Source organism: Oncorhynchus gorbuscha, linkage group LG22, assembly GCF_021184085.1.
Source record: "Oncorhynchus gorbuscha isolate QuinsamMale2020 ecotype Even-year linkage group LG22, OgorEven_v1.0, whole genome shotgun sequence".
Taxonomy (NCBI): domain Eukaryota; kingdom Metazoa; phylum Chordata; class Actinopteri; order Salmoniformes; family Salmonidae; genus Oncorhynchus; species Oncorhynchus gorbuscha.
Genome location: NC_060194.1, coordinates 51,408,771 through 51,429,500, shown reverse-complemented (window position 1 = coordinate 51,429,500; position 20,730 = coordinate 51,408,771). Strand labels below are relative to the sequence as shown.

General features: G+C 45.6%; 1 protein-coding gene across 2 annotated transcripts in view; it reads right to left on the bottom strand.

Moving 5' to 3' along the window:
- LOC124009351 (collagen alpha-1(VI) chain-like) overlaps positions 1 to 20,730 on the bottom strand; it is a 122,463-nt gene that overhangs the window by 64,714 nt on the left and 37,019 nt on the right. For both annotated transcript variants that reach the window (XM_046321059.1, XM_046321060.1), the window contains 6 exons: positions 15,414 to 15,614; positions 14,355 to 14,514; positions 3,803 to 3,916; positions 2,914 to 2,934; positions 2,792 to 2,812; positions 2,408 to 2,452 (listed from right to left, as the gene is read on the bottom strand). In XM_046321059.1, the coding sequence (XP_046177015.1) occupies positions 2,408 to 2,452; positions 2,792 to 2,812; positions 2,914 to 2,934; positions 3,803 to 3,916; positions 14,355 to 14,514; positions 15,414 to 15,614 (562 nt within the window). The remainder of the gene's footprint in view (positions 1 to 2,407; positions 2,453 to 2,791; positions 2,813 to 2,913; positions 2,935 to 3,802; positions 3,917 to 14,354; positions 14,515 to 15,413; positions 15,615 to 20,730) is intronic.

Below are 20,730 nucleotides of genomic sequence, written 5' to 3'. Positions count from 1 at the left end.
CCTAGGCATTAACCTGGGGAGCTAATCAGACACTAGATATGATGACCAGGTTAGCACACTGAGCTAAAGCCTAGGCATTAACCTGGGGAGCTAATCAGACACTAGATATGATGACCAGGTTAGCACACTGAGCTAAAGCCTAGGCATTAACCTGGGGAGCTAATCAGACACTAGATATGATGACCAGGTTAGCACACTGAGCTAAAGCCTAGGCATTAACCTGGGGAGCTAATCAGACACTAGATATGATGACCAGGTTAGCACACTGAGCTAAAGCCTAGGCATTAACCTGGGGAGCTAATCAGACACTAGATATGATGACCAGGTTAGCACACTGAGCTAAAGCCTAGGCATTAACCTGGGGAGCTAATCAGACACTAGATATGATGACCAGGTTAGCACACTGAGCTAAAGCCTAGGCATTAACCTGGGGAGCTAATCAGACACTAGATATGATGACCAGGTTAGCACACTGAGCTAAAGCCTAGGCATTAACCTGGGGAGCTAATCAGACACTAGCTATGATGACCAGGTTAGCACACTGAGCTAAAGCCTAGGCATTAACCTGGGGAGCTAATCAGACACTAGATATGATGACCAGGTTAGCACACTGAGCTAAAGCCTAGGCATTAACCTGGGGAGCTAATCAGACACTAGATATGATGACCAGGTTAGCACACTGAGCTAAAGCCTAGGCATTAACCTGGGGAGCTAATCAGACACTAGCTATGATGACCAGGTTAGCACACTGAGCTAAATCCTAGGCATTAACCTGGGGAGCTAATCAGACACTAGATATGATGACCAGGTTAGCACACTGAGCTAAAGCCTAGGCATTAACCTGGGGAGCTAATCAGACACTAGATATGATGACCAGGTTAGCACACTGAGCTAAAGCCTAGGCATTAACCTGGGGAGCTAATCAGACACTAGATATGATGACCAGGTTAGCACACTGAGCTAAAGCCTAGGCATTAACCTGGGGAGCTAATCAGACACTAGATATGATGACCAGGTTAGCACACTGAGCTAAAGCCTAGGCATTAACCTGGGGAGCTAATCAGACACTAGATATGATGACCAGGTTAGCACACTGAGCTAAAGCCTAGGCATTAACCTGGGGAGCTAATCAGACACTAGATATGATGACCAGGTTAGCACACTGAGCTAAAGCCTAGGCATTAACCTGGGGAGCTAATCAGACACTAGCTATGATGACCAGGTTAGCACACTGAGCTAAATCCTAGGCATTAACCTGGGGAGCTAATCAGACACTAGATATGATGACCAGGTTAGCACACTGAGCTAAAGCCTAGGCATTAACCTGGGGAGCTAAATCAGACAGTAGATATGATGACCAGGTTAGCACACTGAGCTAAAGCCTAGGCATTAACCTGGGGAGCTAATCAGACACTAGATATGATGACCAGGTTAGCACACTGAGCTAAATCCTAGGCATTAACCTGGGGAGCTAAATCAGACAGTAGATATGATGACCAGGTTAGCACACTGAGCTAAAGCCTAGGCATTAACCTGGGGAGCTAATCAGACACTAGATATGATGACCAGGTTAGCACACTGAGCTAAATCCTAGGCATTAACCTGGGGAGCTAAATCAGACAGTAGATATGATGACCAGGTTAGCACACTGAGCTAAATCCTAGGCATTAACCTGGGGAGCTAAATCAGACAGTAGATATGATGACCAGGTTAGCACACTGAGCTAAAGCCTAGGCATTAACCTGGGGAGCTAATCAGACACTAGATATGATGACCAGGTTAGCACACTGAGCTAAATCCTAGGCATTAACCTGGGGAGCTAAATCAGACAGTAGATATGATGACCAGGTTAGCACACTGAGCTAAAGCCTAGGCATTAACCTGGGGAGCTAATCAGACACTAGATATGATGACCAGGTTAGCACACTGAGCTAAATCCTAGGCATTAACCTGGGGAGCTAAATCAGACAGTAGATATGATGACCAGGTTAGCACACTGAGCTAAATCCTAGGCATTAACCTGGGGAGCTAAATCAGACAGTAGATATGATGACCAGGTTAGCACACTGAGCTAAAGCCTAGGCATTAACCTGGGGAGCTAATCAGACACTAGCTATGATGACCAGGTTAGCACACTGAGCTAAATCCTAGGCATTAACCTGGGGAGCTAAATCAGACAGTAGATATGATGACCAGGTTAGCACACTGAACTAAATCACAGCTATCACAAGTCTTCCGGTTTTCGTGCGCATGCATGCGTGCGTGTGTGTGTGTGTGTGTGTGTGTGTGTGTGTGTGTGTGTGTGTGTGTGTGTGTGTGTGTGTGTGTGTGTGTGTGTGTGTGTGTGTGTGTGTGTGTGTGTGTGTGTGTGTGTGTGTGTGTGTGTGTGTGTGTGTGTGAGCCCCACCTTGGACCCGAGGTCTCCTACTGGTCCTTTGGGACCTCCTTTAGCCTGCAGACAAAACACATCAACAGTGACGTCATCATGGGTCATACCGCTATGTCACTCAGAGAGACTTCATAGAACACAACAACCTGTTATAAAGGGGTCATCGTGGGTCGTACTGCTATGACACTCAGAGAGCCTTCATAGAACACTACAACCTGTTATAAAGGTGTCATAAGGGGTCGTACTGCTATGACACTCAGAGAGCCTTCATAGAACACTACAACCTGTTATAAAGGTGTCATAAGGGGTCGTACTGCTATGACACTCAGAGAGCCTTCATAGAACACTACAACCTGTTATAAAGGTGTCATAAGGGGGTCATGGGATTTCGGGGCTACTTACATTGCAGTCAAAAGAACAGCACTGGGGAAAAAATAGAAAAAAGCACAGTTAGAAATGTCAACAATCAGGCAAATGGAGGTAATGATTAGTGTAGAAATAACATGTCACATAGGTAGACATACCACATCCTTGGTCTCATTGGTCTGTAAGAGAAAATAGATCAGAGGTTAGAGAGACTCATTTACACTTTAAATGATAGGAGAGGGAGGGGAGTAGAGAGGGAGAGAGGAGGGGAGGGGAGTAGAGAGGGAGAGGGAGGAGAGTAGAGTAGAGAGGGAGAGAGGAGGGGAGGGGAGTAGAGAGGGAGAGAGGAGGGGAGTAGAGAGGGAGAGGGAGGGGAGTAGAGAGGGAGAGGGAGGGGAGTAGAGAGGGAGAGGGAGGGGAGTAGAGAGAGAGAGAGGAGGGGAGGAGAGAGGAAGGGGAGTAGAGAGGGAGAGAGGAGGGGAGTAGAGAGGGTGGGGAGGGGAGTAGAGAGGGAGAGAGGAGGGGAGGAGAGGAGAAGGGGAGTAGAGAGGGAGAGAGGAGGGGAGTAGAGAGGGTGTGGGAGGGGAGTAGAGAGGGAGAGAGGAGGAGAGGAAAGTAGGAGAGAGATAAACAGGGAGAGAAAGGAGGGAGGAGAGGAGAGGAAAGGAGGAGAGATATGGAGAGGAGAGGAAAGGAGGAGAGATATGGAGAGGAGAGGAGATGAAAGGAGGAGAGATATGGAGAGGAGATGAAAGGAGGAGAGATATGGAGAGGAGGGGAAAGGAGGAGAGATATAAAGAGAGGAGGGGAAAGGAGGAGAGATATAAATAGAGGAGGGGAAAGGAGGAGAGATATAAATAGAGGAGGGGAAAGGAGGAGAGATATGGAGAGGAGGGGAAAGGAGGAGAGATATAAATAGAGGAGGGGAAAGGAGGAGAGATATAAATAGAGGAGGGGAAAGGAGGAGAGATAAATAGAGGAGAGGAAATGAGGAGAGATATGGAGAGGAGAGGAAATGTGTGGGGAGGAGAGGGGTGTGATACGCACGATCATATCTATGATGCTGCGAATGGTCTGTAGCTGTGTGGATCTGCTGTTGTCAGCTGCTGTGAAGTTCTGTCTGTAGTTCTGGTCTGTAGCAATCACTGACAGTCTGGTGTCCTTTTGAGATCAATACAGACATACATAAATCAATACAGAGATCAATACAGAGATCAATACAGAGATACAGAGATCAATACTGAGATACAGAGATCAATACAGAGATACAGAGATCAATACAGAGTTCAATACAGAGATCAATACAGAGATCAATATAGAGATCAAGAACAGAGTTCAATACAGAGATCAATACTGAGATACAGAGATCAATACAGAAATCAATACAGAGATCAATACATAGATCAATAAAGAGATCAATGCAGAGATCAATACAGAAATCAATATAGAGATCAATACAGTGATCACACGCGCACACGTGAGAGCGAGCTGCATTCCATTGCATTTCTGAATAGAAAGGAATGGAACATTATTCAAGATTTATGTTAAAAACATCCTAAAGATTGATTCTATACATCGTTTGACATGTTTCTACGGACTGTAACAGCACCTTTTGACTTTGTCTGCACCTAGTGAATTTGGATTACTGGGCTAAACGCGTAAACAAAAAGGAGGTATTTGGACATAAATTATGGACTTTATCGAACAAAACAAACATTTATTGTGGAACTGGGAGTCCTGGGAGTGCATTCTGATGAAGATCATCAAAGGTAAGTGAATATTTATAATGCTATTTCTGACTTCTGTTGACTCAACAACATGGCGGATATCTGTATGGCTTGTTTTGGTCTCAGAGAGCTGTACTCAGATTATTGCATGGTGTGCTTTTTCGGTAAAGTTTTTTTTAAATCTGACACAGCGGTTGTATTAACGAGAAGTGGATCTAAAATTCCATGCTTAACACTTGAATCTTTTAGCAACGTTTATTATGAGTATTTCTGTAAATTGATGTGGCTCTCTGCAAAATCACCGGACGTTTTGGAACTACTGAACATAACGCGCAAATGTAAACTGAGATTTTTGGATATAAATATGAACTATATCGAACAAAACATACATGTATTGTGTAATATGAAGTCCTATGAGTGTTGTCTGATGAAGATCATCAAAGGTTAGTGATTAATTTTATCTCTATTTCTGCTTTTTGTGACTCCTCTCTTTAGCTGGAAAAATGGCTGTTTTTCTGTGACTAGGTGCTGACCTAACTTAATCGTTTGGTGTGCTTTCGCTGTAAAGCCTTTTTGAAATTGAACACTGGCTGGATTTACAAGTTTATCTTTAAAATGGTGTAAAATACTTGTATGTTTGAGGAATTTTAATTATGGGATTTCTGTTGTTTTGAATTTGGCGCCCTGCAATTTCACTGGCTGTTGGCGAGGTGGGACGCTACCGTCAGAGAGGTTAAGCTTTAGCCCCACGCATCTCTTTAAAGCAAATTGGAGGTAGCGAGCGCACTTCTGTATGTTGTTGGTTTAACAACTTATTGACGCACCCATCCCGTTAGCGGGATCATTTTCATCAACATCTGCTGAATTGCAAAGCGCCAAATTAAAATTATATTACTAAAAATATTTCATTTTCATGAATACACAAGTGCGATATAGAAAAAACACAGCTTAGCTTGTTGTTATACCTGGCATGTCAGATTTCAATACAGCTTTTCGGCGAAAGCATAGCAAGCGTTTATGTAAGAACATCTCTCAGTAGACAAAACATTACCAACAGCTAGCAACCAAGTAGATTGGTCACAAAAGTCAGAAAAGCAATAAATTAAATTGCTTACCTTTGATGATCTTCGGATGTTTGCACTCACGAGACTCCCAGTTACACAATAAATGTTCCTTTTGTTCCATGAAGATGATTTTTATATCCAAAATACCTCCATTTGTTTGGCGCGTTATGTTCAGAAATCCACAGGCTCGAGCGGTCACGACATCGCAGACAAAAATTCCAAATAGTATCCGTAAAGTGCGTAGAAACATGTCAAACGTTTTTTATGATCAATCCTCAGGTTGTTTTTACAATATATAATCGATAATATGTCAACCGGAATGTAGCTTCTACCATAGGAGAGAGAGAGAAAATGGCTGTTGCGCATGAAAAACGCTGCTGGCACCCAGCCATCCACTGACGCGATGGGTTCTTTCTCGCTCATTTTTCAAAATAAAAGCCTGAAACTATGTCTAAAGACTGTTCACAGCTTGAGGAGGCCACAGGAAAAGGAATCTGGTTGATATCCCTTTAAATGGAGTAAAGGCATCCAATGCAACAGAGAGCTTTCAGGAAAAACAGCGCTTCCTGGTTGGATTTTCCTCAGGTTTTCGCCTGCAATATCAGTTCTGTTATACTCACAAACAATATTTTGACAGTTTTGGAATCTTTAGAGTGTTTTCTATCCTAATCTGAGAATTATATGCATATTCTAGTTTCAAATGGGTACGTTTTTCAGCCAAAAACTAAAATACTGCCCCCTACACTCAAGAAGTTAAAACTATACTGTCCAAAACGTCTTTCAAGCTGTCAGGCATTTCTTTGGCAGCAAGAGCCTCTCGGTGGATGCTGTAGTGTACCCAAGTGGCGATGGTAGCAACTGCTTGCATGCGCGTTACCACTCCACTATGTCTCCCTGCCATGGCTTTTACGCCATCAATACAGATACCAACACATCTTGACCACCAAAGTCCATTTGATGTCACAAAGCTGTCCGGTACCATTCCTCTCATGTTGTCCTGGTTTCCAGAAGAGGATGTCTTCCTGAATTGACCCCCCATAAACGTAACGAACATACACCAGGAGCTGTGCCAGGCCCGCCACGTCTGTTGACTCATCCAGATGTAACGCATATAATTCACTGGCTTGTATGCGAAGCAGTAATTGTTTCAAAGCATCTCCTGCCATGTCACTGATGCATCGTCAAACAGTGTTGTTGGATGAAGAATAGTATAGCCTGTATAGTTTTTAAGGCCTTTTCCCCCAGCATTGTCCCAGCCATATCCGCGGCAGCAGGAAGAAAGAAGTCCTCCACAATAGGTTGGGGCTTGCCTGTTCTGATGAATCCCTCACAGTGAGTCATCTCACTCATAATATCCGAGAACCGGGGTTACGCAAGTAACCTTAAGTTATCGATACATATTATAAATACATGCACATAGTTATCAATATCAACATAACTACAGCAACATCAAGTCAACACCATATTAGTGACCCGCGAACGACCGTATAACTAAACCATCATCAAGTCAACACCATATTAGTGACCCGCGAACGACCGTATAACTAAACCATCATCAAGTCAACACCATATTAGTGACCCGCGAACGACCGTATAACTAAACCATCATCAAGTCAACACCATATTAGTGACCCGCGAACGACCGTATAACTAAACCAACATCAAGTCAACACCATATTAGTGACCCGCGAACGACCGTATAACTAAACCATCATCAAGTCAACACCATATTAGTGACCCGCGAACGACCGTATAACTAAACCATCATCAAGTCAACACCATATTAGTGACCCGCGAACGACCGTATAACTAAACCATCATCAAGTCAACACCATATTAGTGACCCGCGAACGACCGTATAACTAAACCATCATCAAGTCAACACCATAACATCCACATCATTGCCTCTATTGGTCGTCTAACTAAACCATCATCAAGTCAACACCATAGGGCTAGTGACCTCTAGGGCTGGGTGATATGGTCGTATAACTAAACCAACATCAAGTCAACACCATATTAGTGACCCGTGATATGATCTCTAGGGCTGTGATAACTAAACCAACATCAAGTCAACACCATATTAGTGACCCTAGGGCTGGGTGATATGGTCTCTAGGGCTGGGTGATATGGTCGGTCTCTAACTAAACCATCATCAAGTCAACACCATATTAGTGACCCTCTAGGGCTGGGTGATATGGTCTCTAACTAAACCATCATCAAGTCAACACCATAACATCCACATCATTGCCTCTATTGGTCTCTAGGGCTGGGTGATATGATCTCTAGGGCTGGGTGATATGATCTCTAGGGCTGGGTGATATGGTCTCTAGGGCTGGGTGATATGGTCTCTAGGGCTGGGTGATATGGTCTCTAGGGCTGGGTGATATGGTCTCTAGGGCTGGGTGATATGGTCTCTAGGGCTGGGTGATATGGTCTCTAGGGCTGGGTGATATGGTCTCTAGGGCTGGGTGATATGGTCTCTAGGGCTGGGTGATATGGTCTCTAGGGCTGGGTGATATGGTCTCTAGGGCTGGGTGATATGGTCTCTAGGGCTGGGTGATATGGTCTCTAGGGCTGGGTGATATGGTCTCTAGGGCTGGGTGATATGGTCTCTAGGGCTGGGTGATATGGTCTCTAGGGCTGGGTGATATGGTCTCTAGGGCTGGGTGATATGGTCTCTAGGGCTGGGTGATATGGTCTCTAGGGCTGGGTGATATGGTCTCTGGGTGATATGGCTGGGTGATATGGTCTTCTAGGGCTGGGTGTGATATGGTCTCTAGGGCTGGGTGATATGGTCTCTAGGGCTGGGTGATATGATCTCTAGGGCTGGGTGATATGGTCTCTAGGGCTGGGTGATATGGTCTCTAGGGCTGGGTGATATGGTCTCTAGGGCTGGGTGATATGGTAAATGTCTCTAGGGCTATATGGTCTCTAGGGCTGGGTGATATGGTCTCTAGGGCTGGGTGATATGGTCTCTAGGGCTGGGTGATATGGTCTCTAGGGCTGGGTGATATGGTCTCTAGGGCTGGGTGATATGGTCTCTAGGGCTGGGTGATATGGTCTCTAGGGCTGGGTGATATGGTCTCTAGGGCTGGGTGATATGGTCTCTAGGGCTGGGTGATATGGTCTCTAGGGCTGGGTGATATGGTCTCTAGGGCTGGGTGATATGATCTCTAGGGCTGGGTGATATGGTCTCTAGGGCTGGGTGATATGGTCTCTAGGGCTGGGTGATATGGTCTCTAGGGCTGGGTGATATGGTCTCTAGGGCTGGGTGATATGGTCTCTAGGGCTGGGTGATATGGTCTCTAGGGCTGGGTGATATGATCTCTAGGGCTGGGTGATATGATCTCTAGGGCTGGGTGATATGGTCTCTAGGGCTGGGTGATATGGTCTCTAGGGCTGGGTGATACGTGACTGTCCCACTGGATGTCATAAGGTGAATGCACCAATTTGTAAGTCGCTCTGGATAAGAGCGTCTGCTAAATGACTTAAATGTAAATGTAAATGTCTCTAGGGCTGGGTGATATGGTCTCTAGGGCTGGGTGATATGGTCTCTAGGGCTGGGTGATATGGTCTCTAGGGCTGGGTGATATGGTCTCTAGGGCTGGGTGATATGATCTCTAGGGCTGGGTGATATGGTCTCTAGGGCTGGGTGATATGGTCTCTAGGGCTGGGTATTATGATCTCTAGGACTGGGTGATATGGTCTCTAGGGCTGGGTGATATGGTCTCTAGGGCTGGGTGATATGATCTCTAGGGCTGGGTGATATGATCTCTAGGGCTGGGTGATATGGTCTCTAGGGCTGGGTATTATGGTCTCTAGAGCTGGGTGATATGGTCTCTAGGGCTGGGTATTATGGTCTCTAGAGCTGGGTGATATGGTCTCTAGGGCTGGGTGATATGGTCTCTAGGGCTGGGTGATATGATCTCTAGGGCTGGGTGATATGGTCTCTAGGGCTGGGTGATATGGTCTCTAGGGCTGGGTGATATGGTCTCTAGGGCTGGGTGATATGGTCTCTAGGGCTGGGTGATATGATCTCTAGGGCTGGGTGATATGATCTCTAGGGCTGGGTGATATGGTCTCTATTATGGTCTCTGGGGGTGATATGGTCTCTAGGGCTGGGTGATATGGTCTCTAGGGCTGGGTGATATGGTCTCTAGAGCTGGGTGATATGATCTCTAGGGCTGGGTGATATGATCTCTAGGGCTGGGTGATATGGTCTCTAGGGCTGGGTGATATGGTCTCTAGGGCTGGGTGATATGGTCTCTAGGGCTGGGTGATATGATCTCTAGGGCTGGGTGATATGATCTCTAGGGCTGGGTGATATGGTCTCTAGGGCTGGGTGATATGGTCTCTAGGGCTGGGTGATATGGTCTCTAGGGCTGGGTGATATGGTCTCTAGAGCTGGGTGATATGATCTCTAGGGCTGGGTGATATGATCTCTAGGGCTGGGTGATATGGTCTCTAGGGCTGGGTGATATGGTCTCTAGGGCTGGGTGATATGGTCTCTAGGGCTGGGTGATATGGTCTCTAGGGCTGGGTGATATGATCTCTAGGGCTGGGCAATATGGTCTCTAGGGCTGGGTGATATGATCTCTAGGGCTGGGCAATATGGTCTCTAAGGCTGGGTGATATGGTCTCTAGGGCTGGGTGATATGGTCTCTAGGGCTGGGTGATATGATCTCTAGGGCTGGGTGATATGGTCTCTAGGGCTGGGTGATATGATCTCTAGGGCTGGGCAATATGGTCTCTAAGGCTGGGTGATATGGTCTCTAGGGCTGGGTGATATGGTCTCTAGGGCTGGGTGATATGATCTCTAGGGCTGGGTGATATGGTCTCTAGGGCTGGGTGATATGGTCTCTAGGGCTGGGTGATATGATCTCTAGGGCTGGGTGATATGGTCTCTAGGGCTGGGTGATATGATCTCTAGGGCTGGGCAATATGGTCTCTAAGGCTGGGTGATATGGTCTCTAGGGCTGGGTGATATGGTCTCTAGGGCTGGGTGATATGGTCTCTAGGGCTGGGTGATATGGTCTCTAGGGCTGGGTGATATGGTCTCTAGGGCTGGGTGATATGATCTCTAGGGCTGGGCAATATGGTCTCTAGGGCTGGGTGATATGGTCTCTAGGGCTGGGTGATATGATCTCTAGGGCTGGGTGATATGGTCTCTAGGGCTGGGTGATATGATCTCTAGGGCTGGGTGATATGGTCTCTAGGGCTGGGTGATATGGTCTCTAGGGCTGGGTGATATGGTCTCTAGGGCTGGGTGATATGGTCTCTAGGGCTGGGTGATATGGTCTCTAGGGCTGGGTGATATGATCTCTAGGGCTGGGTGATATGATCTCTAGGGCTGGGTGATATGGTCTCTAGGGCTGGGTGATATGGTCTCTAGGGCTGGGTGATATGGTCTCTAGGGCTGGGCAATATGGTCTCTAGGGCTGGGCGATATGGTCTCTAGGGCTGGGTGATATGGTCTCTAGGGCTGGGTGATATGATCTCTAGGGCTGGGTGATATGATCTCTAGGGCTGGGTGATATGGTCTCTAGGGCTGGGTATTATGGTCTCTAGGGCTGGGCGATATGGTCTCTAGGGCTGGGCGATATGGTCTCTAGGGCTGGGCGATATGCTCTCTAGGGCTGAGTGATATGGTCTCTAGGGCTGAGCGATATGGTCTCTAGGGCTGGGTTGGGTGATATGGTCTCTAGGGCTGGGTGATATGGTCTCTAGGGCTGGGTGATATGGTCTCTAGGGCTGGGTGATATGGTCTCTAGGGCTGGGTGATATGGTCTCTAGGGCTGGGCAATATGGTCTCTAGGGCTGGGCGATATGGTCTCTAGGGCTGGGTGATATGGTCTCTAGGGCTGGGTGATATGATCTCTAGGGCTGGGTGATATGATCTCTAGGGCTGGGTGATATGGTCTCTAGGGCTGGGTATTATGGTCTCTAGGGCTGGGCGATATGGTCTCTAGGGCTGGGCGATATGGTCTCTAGGGCTGGGCGATATGCTCTCTAGGGCTGAGTGATATGGTCTCTAGGGCTGAGCGATATGGTCTCTAGGGCTGGGTTGGGTGATATGGTCTCTAGGGCTGGGTGATATGGTCTCTAGGGCTGGGTGATATGGTCTCTAGGGCTGGGTTGGGTGATATGGTCCCTAGGGCTGGGTGATATGGTCTCTAGGGCTGGGTGATATGGTCTCTAGGGCTGGGTGATATGATCTCTAGGGCTGGGTGATATGGTCTCTAGGGCTGGGTGATATGATCTCTAGGGCTGGGTGATATGGTCTCTAGGGCTGGGTGATATGGTCTCTAGGGCTGGGTGATATGCTTTCTAGGGCTGGGTGATATGGTCTCTAGGGCTGGGTGATATGGTCTCTAGGGCTGGGTGATATGGTCTCTAGGGCTGGATGATATGGTCTCTAAGGCTGGGTGATATGATCTCTAGGGCTGGGTATTATGGTCTCTAGGGCTGGGCGATATGGTCTCTAAGGCTGGGTGATATGGTCTCCAGGCCTGGGTGATATGGTCTCTAGGGCTAGGGCTAGGGCTTTCATTTTTAACCAAATATTGCAATTGTGATTAGACTTGCAATTTAGATCAAAACACTTGGGTGAACTGCTGTAGTCATGGAAATAGAATGATTATTATGATTATGTAGTAAAAATATAATTATAATAACAGTGGGCACTTTGAACCCAGTGTTGTTTGACATGACAACCAATGAAAAAGCCAGGGAGGCGTTCATAGAACTAGGAATTAGATTACTAATATAATCTCTATGGAGGTTTTATTGTGACAGGGCAGGAACCAAAGTGTTGGTCAGTGTTTCCCAGGGGAGTGCCAATACTAATAAGATCTCTATGGAGGTGTTATTGTGACAGGGCAGGAACCAAAGTGTTGGTCAGTGTTTCCCAGGGGAGTGCCAATACTAATAAGATCTCTATGGAGGTGTTATTGTGACAGGGCAGGAACCAAAGTGTTGGTCAGTGTTTCCCAGGGGAGTGCCAATACTAATAAGATTTCTATGGAGGTGTTATTGTAACAGGGCAGGAACCAAAGTGTTGGTCAGTGTTTCCCAGGGGAGTGCCAATACTAATAAGATTTCTATGGAGGGGTTATTGTGACAGGGCAGGAACCAAAGTGTTGGTCAGTGTTTTCCAGGGGAGTGCCAATACTAATAAGATCTCTATGGAGGTGTTATTGTGACAGGGTAGGAACCAAAGTGTTGGTCAGTGTTTCCCAGGGGAGTGCTAATACTATTAAGATCTCTATGGAGGTGTTATTGTGACAGGGTAGGAACCAAAGTAATAATAATAATAATAATAATGTTGGTCAGTGTTTCCCAGGGGAGTGCCAATACTAATACGATCTCTATGGAGGTGTTATTGTGACAGGGTAGGAACCAAAGTGTTGGTCAGTGTTTCCCAGGGGAGTGCCAATACTAATACGATCTCTATGGAGGTGTTATTGTGACAGGGTAGGAACCAAAGTCTTGGTCAGTGTTTCCCATGGGACCCCTATAATCTTTGGCTTACTTCATGTAGCTAACCTATTCCTCTCTCATGTTGGTTGCTGCAACCAACCTGCTGATTTAGGCCGACACCAGCACTGGTATCAGACTGTATTAGATAGCTATGTTTGCTCTATAGAGAAAACATTTATTAGCTTGCCAGCTAACGGGCGATTAGCATTTGCGGCTATTTATTTTAGAAATGTTCTAAAAGACGAACTAGATGTTTGCAGACAGTAACATCCACAAACTAATAGAGTAGTTATAGAATGCTTGTGGATTTCTATAAAGAAGCAAAGTGGAAAGCTGCATAGATGACATCAACATATTATTGCATTTGCTGCATCGACCATCCAGACTGAAGACATCGACCATCCAGACTGAAGACATCGACCATCCAGACTAAAGACATCGACCATCCAGACATCGACCATCCAGACATCGACCATGCAGACTGAAGACATCGACCATCCAGACTGAAGACATCGACCATCCAGACTGAAGACATCGACCATCCAGACTGAAGACATCGACCATGCAGACTGAAGACATCGACCATCCAGACTGAAGACATCCAGACTGAAGACATCGACCATCCAGACTGAAGACATCGACCATGCAGACTGAAGACATCGACCATGCAGACTGAAGACATCGACCATGCAGACTGAAGACATCGACCATCCAGACTGAAGACATCGACCATCCAGACTGAAGACATCGACCATGCAGACTGAAGACATCGACCATCCAGACTGAAGACATCGACCATCCAGACTGAAGACATCGACCATCCAGACTGAAGACATCGACCATCCAGACTGAAGACATCCAGACTGAAGACATCGACCATCCAGACTGAAGACATCGACCATGCAGACTGAAGACATCCAGACTGAAGACATCCAGACTGAAGACATCGACCATCCAGACTGAAGACATCGACCATCCAGACTGAAGACATCCAGACTGAAGACATCGACCATGCAGACTGAAGACATCCAGACTGAAGACATCGACCATCCAGACTGAAGACATCGACCATGCAGACTGAAGACATCCAGACTGAAGACATCGACCATCCAGACTGAAGACATCGACCATCCAGACTGAAGACATCGACCTTGCAAACGTTCTGCAAATGATCTCGGGCTCAACCAACAACAACTGCGCTCCTTGTGTTACAGGGGGCGGGGCTTGGTGAGAGAGGAATAGAAATGCCCCAAGTAGCGGAGTAAACTATACAGAGTGAAATACTGTTACCATGGTCAGGATAAAAGGGTGTGTGGGTGTGTGTTGTACCTCCTGGTCAGGTGATATGGCGACAGAGAAGACTTTAACCCCGTGTTGCCTGGCCTCATTGGCAGCTTCCTGTAACCCCCCACAGGGCTCCTTGTAACCTGTTAGAGGATGACCGTCCGTCACCACGACGATGTACTTATTCTCCTGGTAGTGGGAGCCCCTGAACACACACACACCGGATAGAAAGGGACGTAATGAGACACTGCAACAAAAAAACACTAGACAGGTATTATAGAGAAACCACTAGACTGGTACTATAGAGAAACCACTAGACTGGTACTATAGAGAAACCACTAGACAGGTACTATAGAGAAACCACTAGACTGGTATTATAGAGAAACCACTAGACTGGTACTATAGAGAAACCACTAGACAGGTACTATAGAGAAACCACTAGACTGGTACTATAGAGAAACCACTAGACAGGTACTATAGAGAAACCACTAGACAGGTATTATAGAGAAACCACTAGACAGGTACTATAGAGAAATCACTAGACTGGTATTATAGAGAAACCACTAGACAGGTACTATAGAGAAACCACTAGACAGGTACTATAGAGAAACCACTAGACAGGTATTATAGAGAAACCACTAGACAGGTACTATAGAGAAACCACTAGACAGGTACTATAGAGAAACCACTAGACAGGTACTATAGAGAAACCACTAGACAGGTACTATAGAGAAACCACTAGACAGGTATTATAGAGAAACCACTAGACAGGTACTATAGAGAAACCACTAGACAGGTACTATAGAGAAACCACTAGACAGGTACTATAGAGAAACCACTAGACAGGTACTATAGAGAAACCACTAGACAGGTACTATAGAGAAACCACTAGACAGGTACTATAGAGAAACCACTAGACAGGTACTATAGAGAAACCATTAAGACAGGTATTATAGAGAAACCATTAGACTGGTATTCAGATGAGGAAAGGGAGGGGAATTGTGATTAATGGGCAGGACCAGGGGACAGTTAAGGGGTGTGGTCAGAGTGTAATGAGGGAGACATCCTGATGAGCCTTTCTAATGACGTGTATGTGTGTATTACCCTATGAGTAGCTCAGCGATGCCTCTCTTGATGGCACAGTCAGTGTGTGTTCCCTTGCCGATGTAGCTGATGCCCTTGATGTCACTGATGAGCGCCTGGCGCTCGGTGGCGATGTCACTCAGCTGGCGCACTAAGATGATCTCATCAGAGTAGTGCAGCGCTCCGGAGTTCCACGTCAGGGACCGGTCACATGGGTGGCGCCTAGCAACAACAGCACACACAGAGAAAAGTTATATCACATCACTAACCACGTTACCATCAACAGGTTTTATGTGGAAAAAGTCATACCTTGTAAAACATCTAAAAAATCACGACAGCTGGGATGGAAACAGGAAGTTTTGGTAAAATGTTAGAAATGTCGACCGATAATGTCTCTGTCGACATGGTGGTATTCTGTTCTGTTGGTCACAGACACAGTACCTTCAAAAAATAAGTGGATCAGAAAACCAGTCAGTATTTTTGTTGTTGTTGATTGATTTATTTATGATTTATTTATTCACACCAAAGAAAATAAGTGAAAGACAAAACAGATAAAAACAGGTAAAGAGGTTGGAAGCCCAAAAGGGCTGATATGAAAAACACACCACTAATGTACAGTACCAGTCAAAAGCTTGGACACACATACTCATTCCAGGGTTTTTCTTTTTAAAACTATTTTCTACATTGAAGAATAATATTGAAGACATCAAAACCATGGCACAACAAATATGGAATCATGAAGTAACCAAAGTAGTGTTAAACACATCAAAATATATTTTATATTCTTTAAAGTAACCACCATTTGCCTTGAGGACAGCTTTCTACAGAGTATTTTGGTTCATCAGGCTGACCTCCAGTCTTCATGGTTCATCAGGCTGACCTCCAGTCTCCATGGAGATTACTGAGTAGTTTAGTTCATCAGGCTGACCTCCAGTCTTCATGGAGATTACTGAGTAGTTTGGTTCATCAGGCTGACCTCCAGTCTCCATGGAGATTACTGAGTAGTTTGGTTCATCAGGCTGACCTCCAGTCTTCATGGTTCATCAGGCTGACCTCCAGTCTTCATGGAGGTGATTACTGAGTGGTTTGGTTCATCAGGCTGACCTTCAGTCTTCATGGAGGAGATTACTGAGTAGTTTGGTTCATCAGGCTGACCTCCGGTCTTCATGGTTCATCAGGCTGACCTCCTGTCTCCATGGAGATTACTGAGTAGTTTAGTTCATCAGGCTGATCCCCAGTCTTCATGGTTCATCAGGCTGACCTCCAGTCTTCATGGAGGAGATTACTGCGTAGTTTGGTTCATCAGGCTGACCTCCAGTCTCCATGGAGATTACTGAGTAGTTTGGTTCATCAGGCTGACCTCCAGTCTTCATGGAGGAGATTACTGAGTAGTTGGGTTCATCAGGCTGACCTCCAGTCTTCATGGAGATTACTGAGTAGTTTGGTTCATCAGGCTGACCTCCAGTCTTCATGGAGGAGATTACTGAGTAGTTTGGTTCATCAGGCTGACCCCCAGTCTTCATGGAGGAGATTACTGAGTAGTTTGGTTCATCAGGGTGACCCCCAGTCTTCATGGAGGAGATTACTGAGTAGTTTGGTTCATCAGGCTGACCCCCAGTCTTCATGGTTCATCAGGCTGACCTCCAGTCTTCATGGAGGAGATTACTGAGTAGTTTGGTTCATCAGGCTGATCCCCAGTCTTCATGGAGGAGATTACTGAGTAGTTTGGTTCATCAGGCTGACCTCCAGTCTTCATGGAGGAGATTACTGAGTAGTTTGGTTCATCAGGCTGACCTCCAGTCTCCATGGAGATTACTGAGTAGTTTGGTTCATCAGGCTGACCTCCAGTCTTCATGGTTCATCAGGCTGACCTCCAGTCTTCATGGAGGAGATTACTGAGTAGTTTGGTTCATCAGGCTGACCTCCAGTCTTCATGGAGGAGATTATTGAGTAGTTTGGTTCACCAGGCTGACCTCCAGTCTTCATGGAGGAGATTACTGAGTAGTTTGGTTCATCAGGATGACCTCCAGTCTTCATGGAGGAGATTACTGAGTAGTTTGGTTCATCAGGCTGATCCCCAGTCTTCATGGAGGAGATGACTGAGTAGTTTGGTTCATCAGGATGACCTCCAGTCTTCATGGAGGAGATTACTGAGTAGTTTGGTTCATCAGGCTGACCTCCAGTCTCCATGGAGATTACTGAGTAGTTTGGTTCATCAGGCTGACCTCCAGTGTTCTCTTGAAGTTATTGAGGGATGATGATGTTTTGGCAATGTGAAGATAAGAGTGGTACCTCTGTATCTGATAGAGAATTGAATATGTGAGGTGTGGCAGTGGAGAGGGTGAAGGTTATTACAGTGTCTTCAGAATTAACCTGGAAGAATCCATTGAAGGGTTTAGGTAAACGGGGACCTGGAAGAATCCATTGAAGGGTTTAGGTAAACTGTCTGGGACCTGGTAGAATCCTTTGAAGGGTTTAGGTAAACAGTCTGGGACCTGGTAGAATCCATTGAAGGGTTTAGGTAAACTGGGACCTGGTAGAATCCATTGAAGGGTTTAGGTAAACTGTCTGGGACCTGGTAGAATCCATTGAAGGGTTTAGGTAAACTGGGACCTGGTAGAATCCATTGAAGGGTTTAGGTAAACGGGGACCTGGAAGAATCCATTGAAGGGTTTAGGTAAACGGGGACCTGGAAGAATCCATTGAAGGGTTTAGGTAAACGGGGACCTGGAAGAATCCATTGAAGGGTTTAGGTAAACGGGGACCTGGAAGAATCCATTGAAGGGTTTAGGTAAACTGTCTGGGACCTGGTAGAATCCTTTGAAGGGTTTAGGTAAACAGTCTGGGACCTGGTAGAATCCATTGAAGGGTTTAGGTAAACTGGGACCTGGTAGAATCCATTGAAGGGTTTAGGTAAACTGTCTGGGACCTGGTAGAATCCATTGAAGGGTTTAGGTAAACTGGGACCTGGTAGAATCCATTGAAGGGTTTAGGTAAACGGGGACCTGGAAGAATCCATTGAAGGGTTTAGGTAAACTGGGACCTGGTAGAATCCATTGAAGGGTTTAGGTAAACTGGGACCTGGTAGAATCCATTGAAGGGTTTAGGTAAACTGTCTGGGACCTGGTAGAATCCTTTGAAGGGTTTAGGTAAACTAACTGGGACCTGGTAGAATCCATTGAAGGGTTTAGGTAAACTGGGACCTGGTAGAATCCATTGAAGAGTTTAGGTAAACTGGGACCTGGTAGAATCCATTGAAGGGTTTAGGTAAACTGGGACCTGGTAGAATCCATTAAAGGGTTTAGGTAAACTGTCTGGGACCTGGGAGAATCCATTAAAGGGTTTAGGTAAACTGGGACCTGGTAGAATCCATTGAAGGGTGTAGGTAAACTGGGACCTGGTAGAATCCATTGAAGGGTGTAGGTAAACTGTCTGGGACCTGGTAGAATCCTTTGAAGGGTTTAGGTAAACAGTCTGGGACCTGGTAGAATCCATTGAAGGGTTTAGGTAAACAGTCTGGGACCTGGTAGAATCCATTGAAGAGTTTAGGTAAACTGTCTGGGACCTGGTAGAATCCTTTGAAGGGTTTAGGTAAACAGTCTGGGACCTGGTAGAATCCTTTGAAGGGTTTAGGTAAACAGTCTGGGACCTGGTAGAATCCATTGAAGGGTTTAGGTAAACTGTCTGGGACCTGGTAGAATCCATTGAAGGGTTTAGGTAAACTGGGACCTGGTAGAATCCATTGAAGGGTTTAGGTAAACTGGGACCTGGTAGAATCCATTGAAGGGTTTAGGTAAACTGGGACCTGGTAGAATCCATTGAAGGGTTTAGGTAAACTGGGACCTGGTAGAATCCATTGAAGGGTTTAGGTAAACTGGGACCTGGTAGAATCCATTGAAGGGTTTAGGTAAACTGGGACCTGGTAGAATCCATTGAAGGGTTTAGGTAAACAGTCTGGGACCTGGTAGAATCCTTTGAAGGGTTTAGGTAAACTGGGCCTGGTAGAATCCATTGAAGGGTTTAGGTAAACTGTCTGGGACCTGGGAGAATCCATTATAGGGTTTAGGTAAACTGGGCCTGGTAGAATCCATTGAAGGGTTTAGGTAAACTGTCTGGGACCTGGGAGAATCCATTATAGGGTTTAGGTAAACTGGGACCTGGTAGAATCCATTGAAGGGTGTAGGTAAACTGTCTGGGACCTGGTAGAATCCATTGAAGGGTTTAGGTAAACTGTCTGGGACCTGGTAGAATCCATTGAAGGGTTTAGGTACACTGTCTGGGACCTGGTAGAATCCATTAAAGGGTTTAGGTAAACTGGGACCTGGTAGAATCCATTGAAGGGTTTAGGTAAACTGTCTGGGACCTGGTAGAATCCATTGAAGGGTTTAGGTAAACTGGGACCTGGTAGAATCCATTGGAGGGTTTAGGTAAACTAACTGGGAGGTATGAGTATTGATGAAAGTGCATAGTTGGCGTACATTAATGTTTATTAATAGACAAGATATTGAGTTTCTTAAACAAAGGTGCAGACGGAGCCAGGTAACAAGAGGAGGTGGCTATTTTTTATTTGACCTTTATTAAGCATTCCAAATGTATTTTGTATGATGAGTATTTTGTGTAGGTAGGAGGCATATATTCTGGCCCAAACAATATTACAGTGAACGAGATATGGGTAAATTAATCTCTAGTATAGAGTTATGGAAGCACTAATCTGTCTGATGATACCAACAGATTTAATCACCTACAGACAAATTGATTATGACCTTTCCAGGATAACTTTTCATCAATTAAAACTCAGAGGATTCTAGTGGGTGTGGCCTGTTCCATTTCAGTCCCACCAAATGAGATTGTCTTTTTGTTTTTACAACAATATTTCTTATTACTAGAGAATGAAATAAACTTAAACTTTAAACTTAAATAAAAATGTAAAGAGCATTTGTTTATCTGTAAACATTCAGAAAATGTGGCCATGCCCGAGTTGGTTTCATTAATTAGTGAATGAAAATGATTGTGTGATAAAATCTAATGGGTGTCATCAGCAATGAGAATGGGAAGTGCAGTAGAAGACCCAGCAGCAAGGTCATTGAAATACGGTAGATTAGAAATAACACGCCACAGGATATCCTGGTAGATTTACAGCCATTTGCATAAACACAACTTTACAACCAACCACTAACCCTAACCCTCCACTATAACAACTAGACTGGTTAAACCCTCACCACTAACCCTCCACTATAACAACTAGACTGGTAAAACCCACACCACTAACCCTCCACTATAACAACTAGACTGGTTAAACCCTCACCACTAACCCTCCACTATAACAACTAGACTGGTT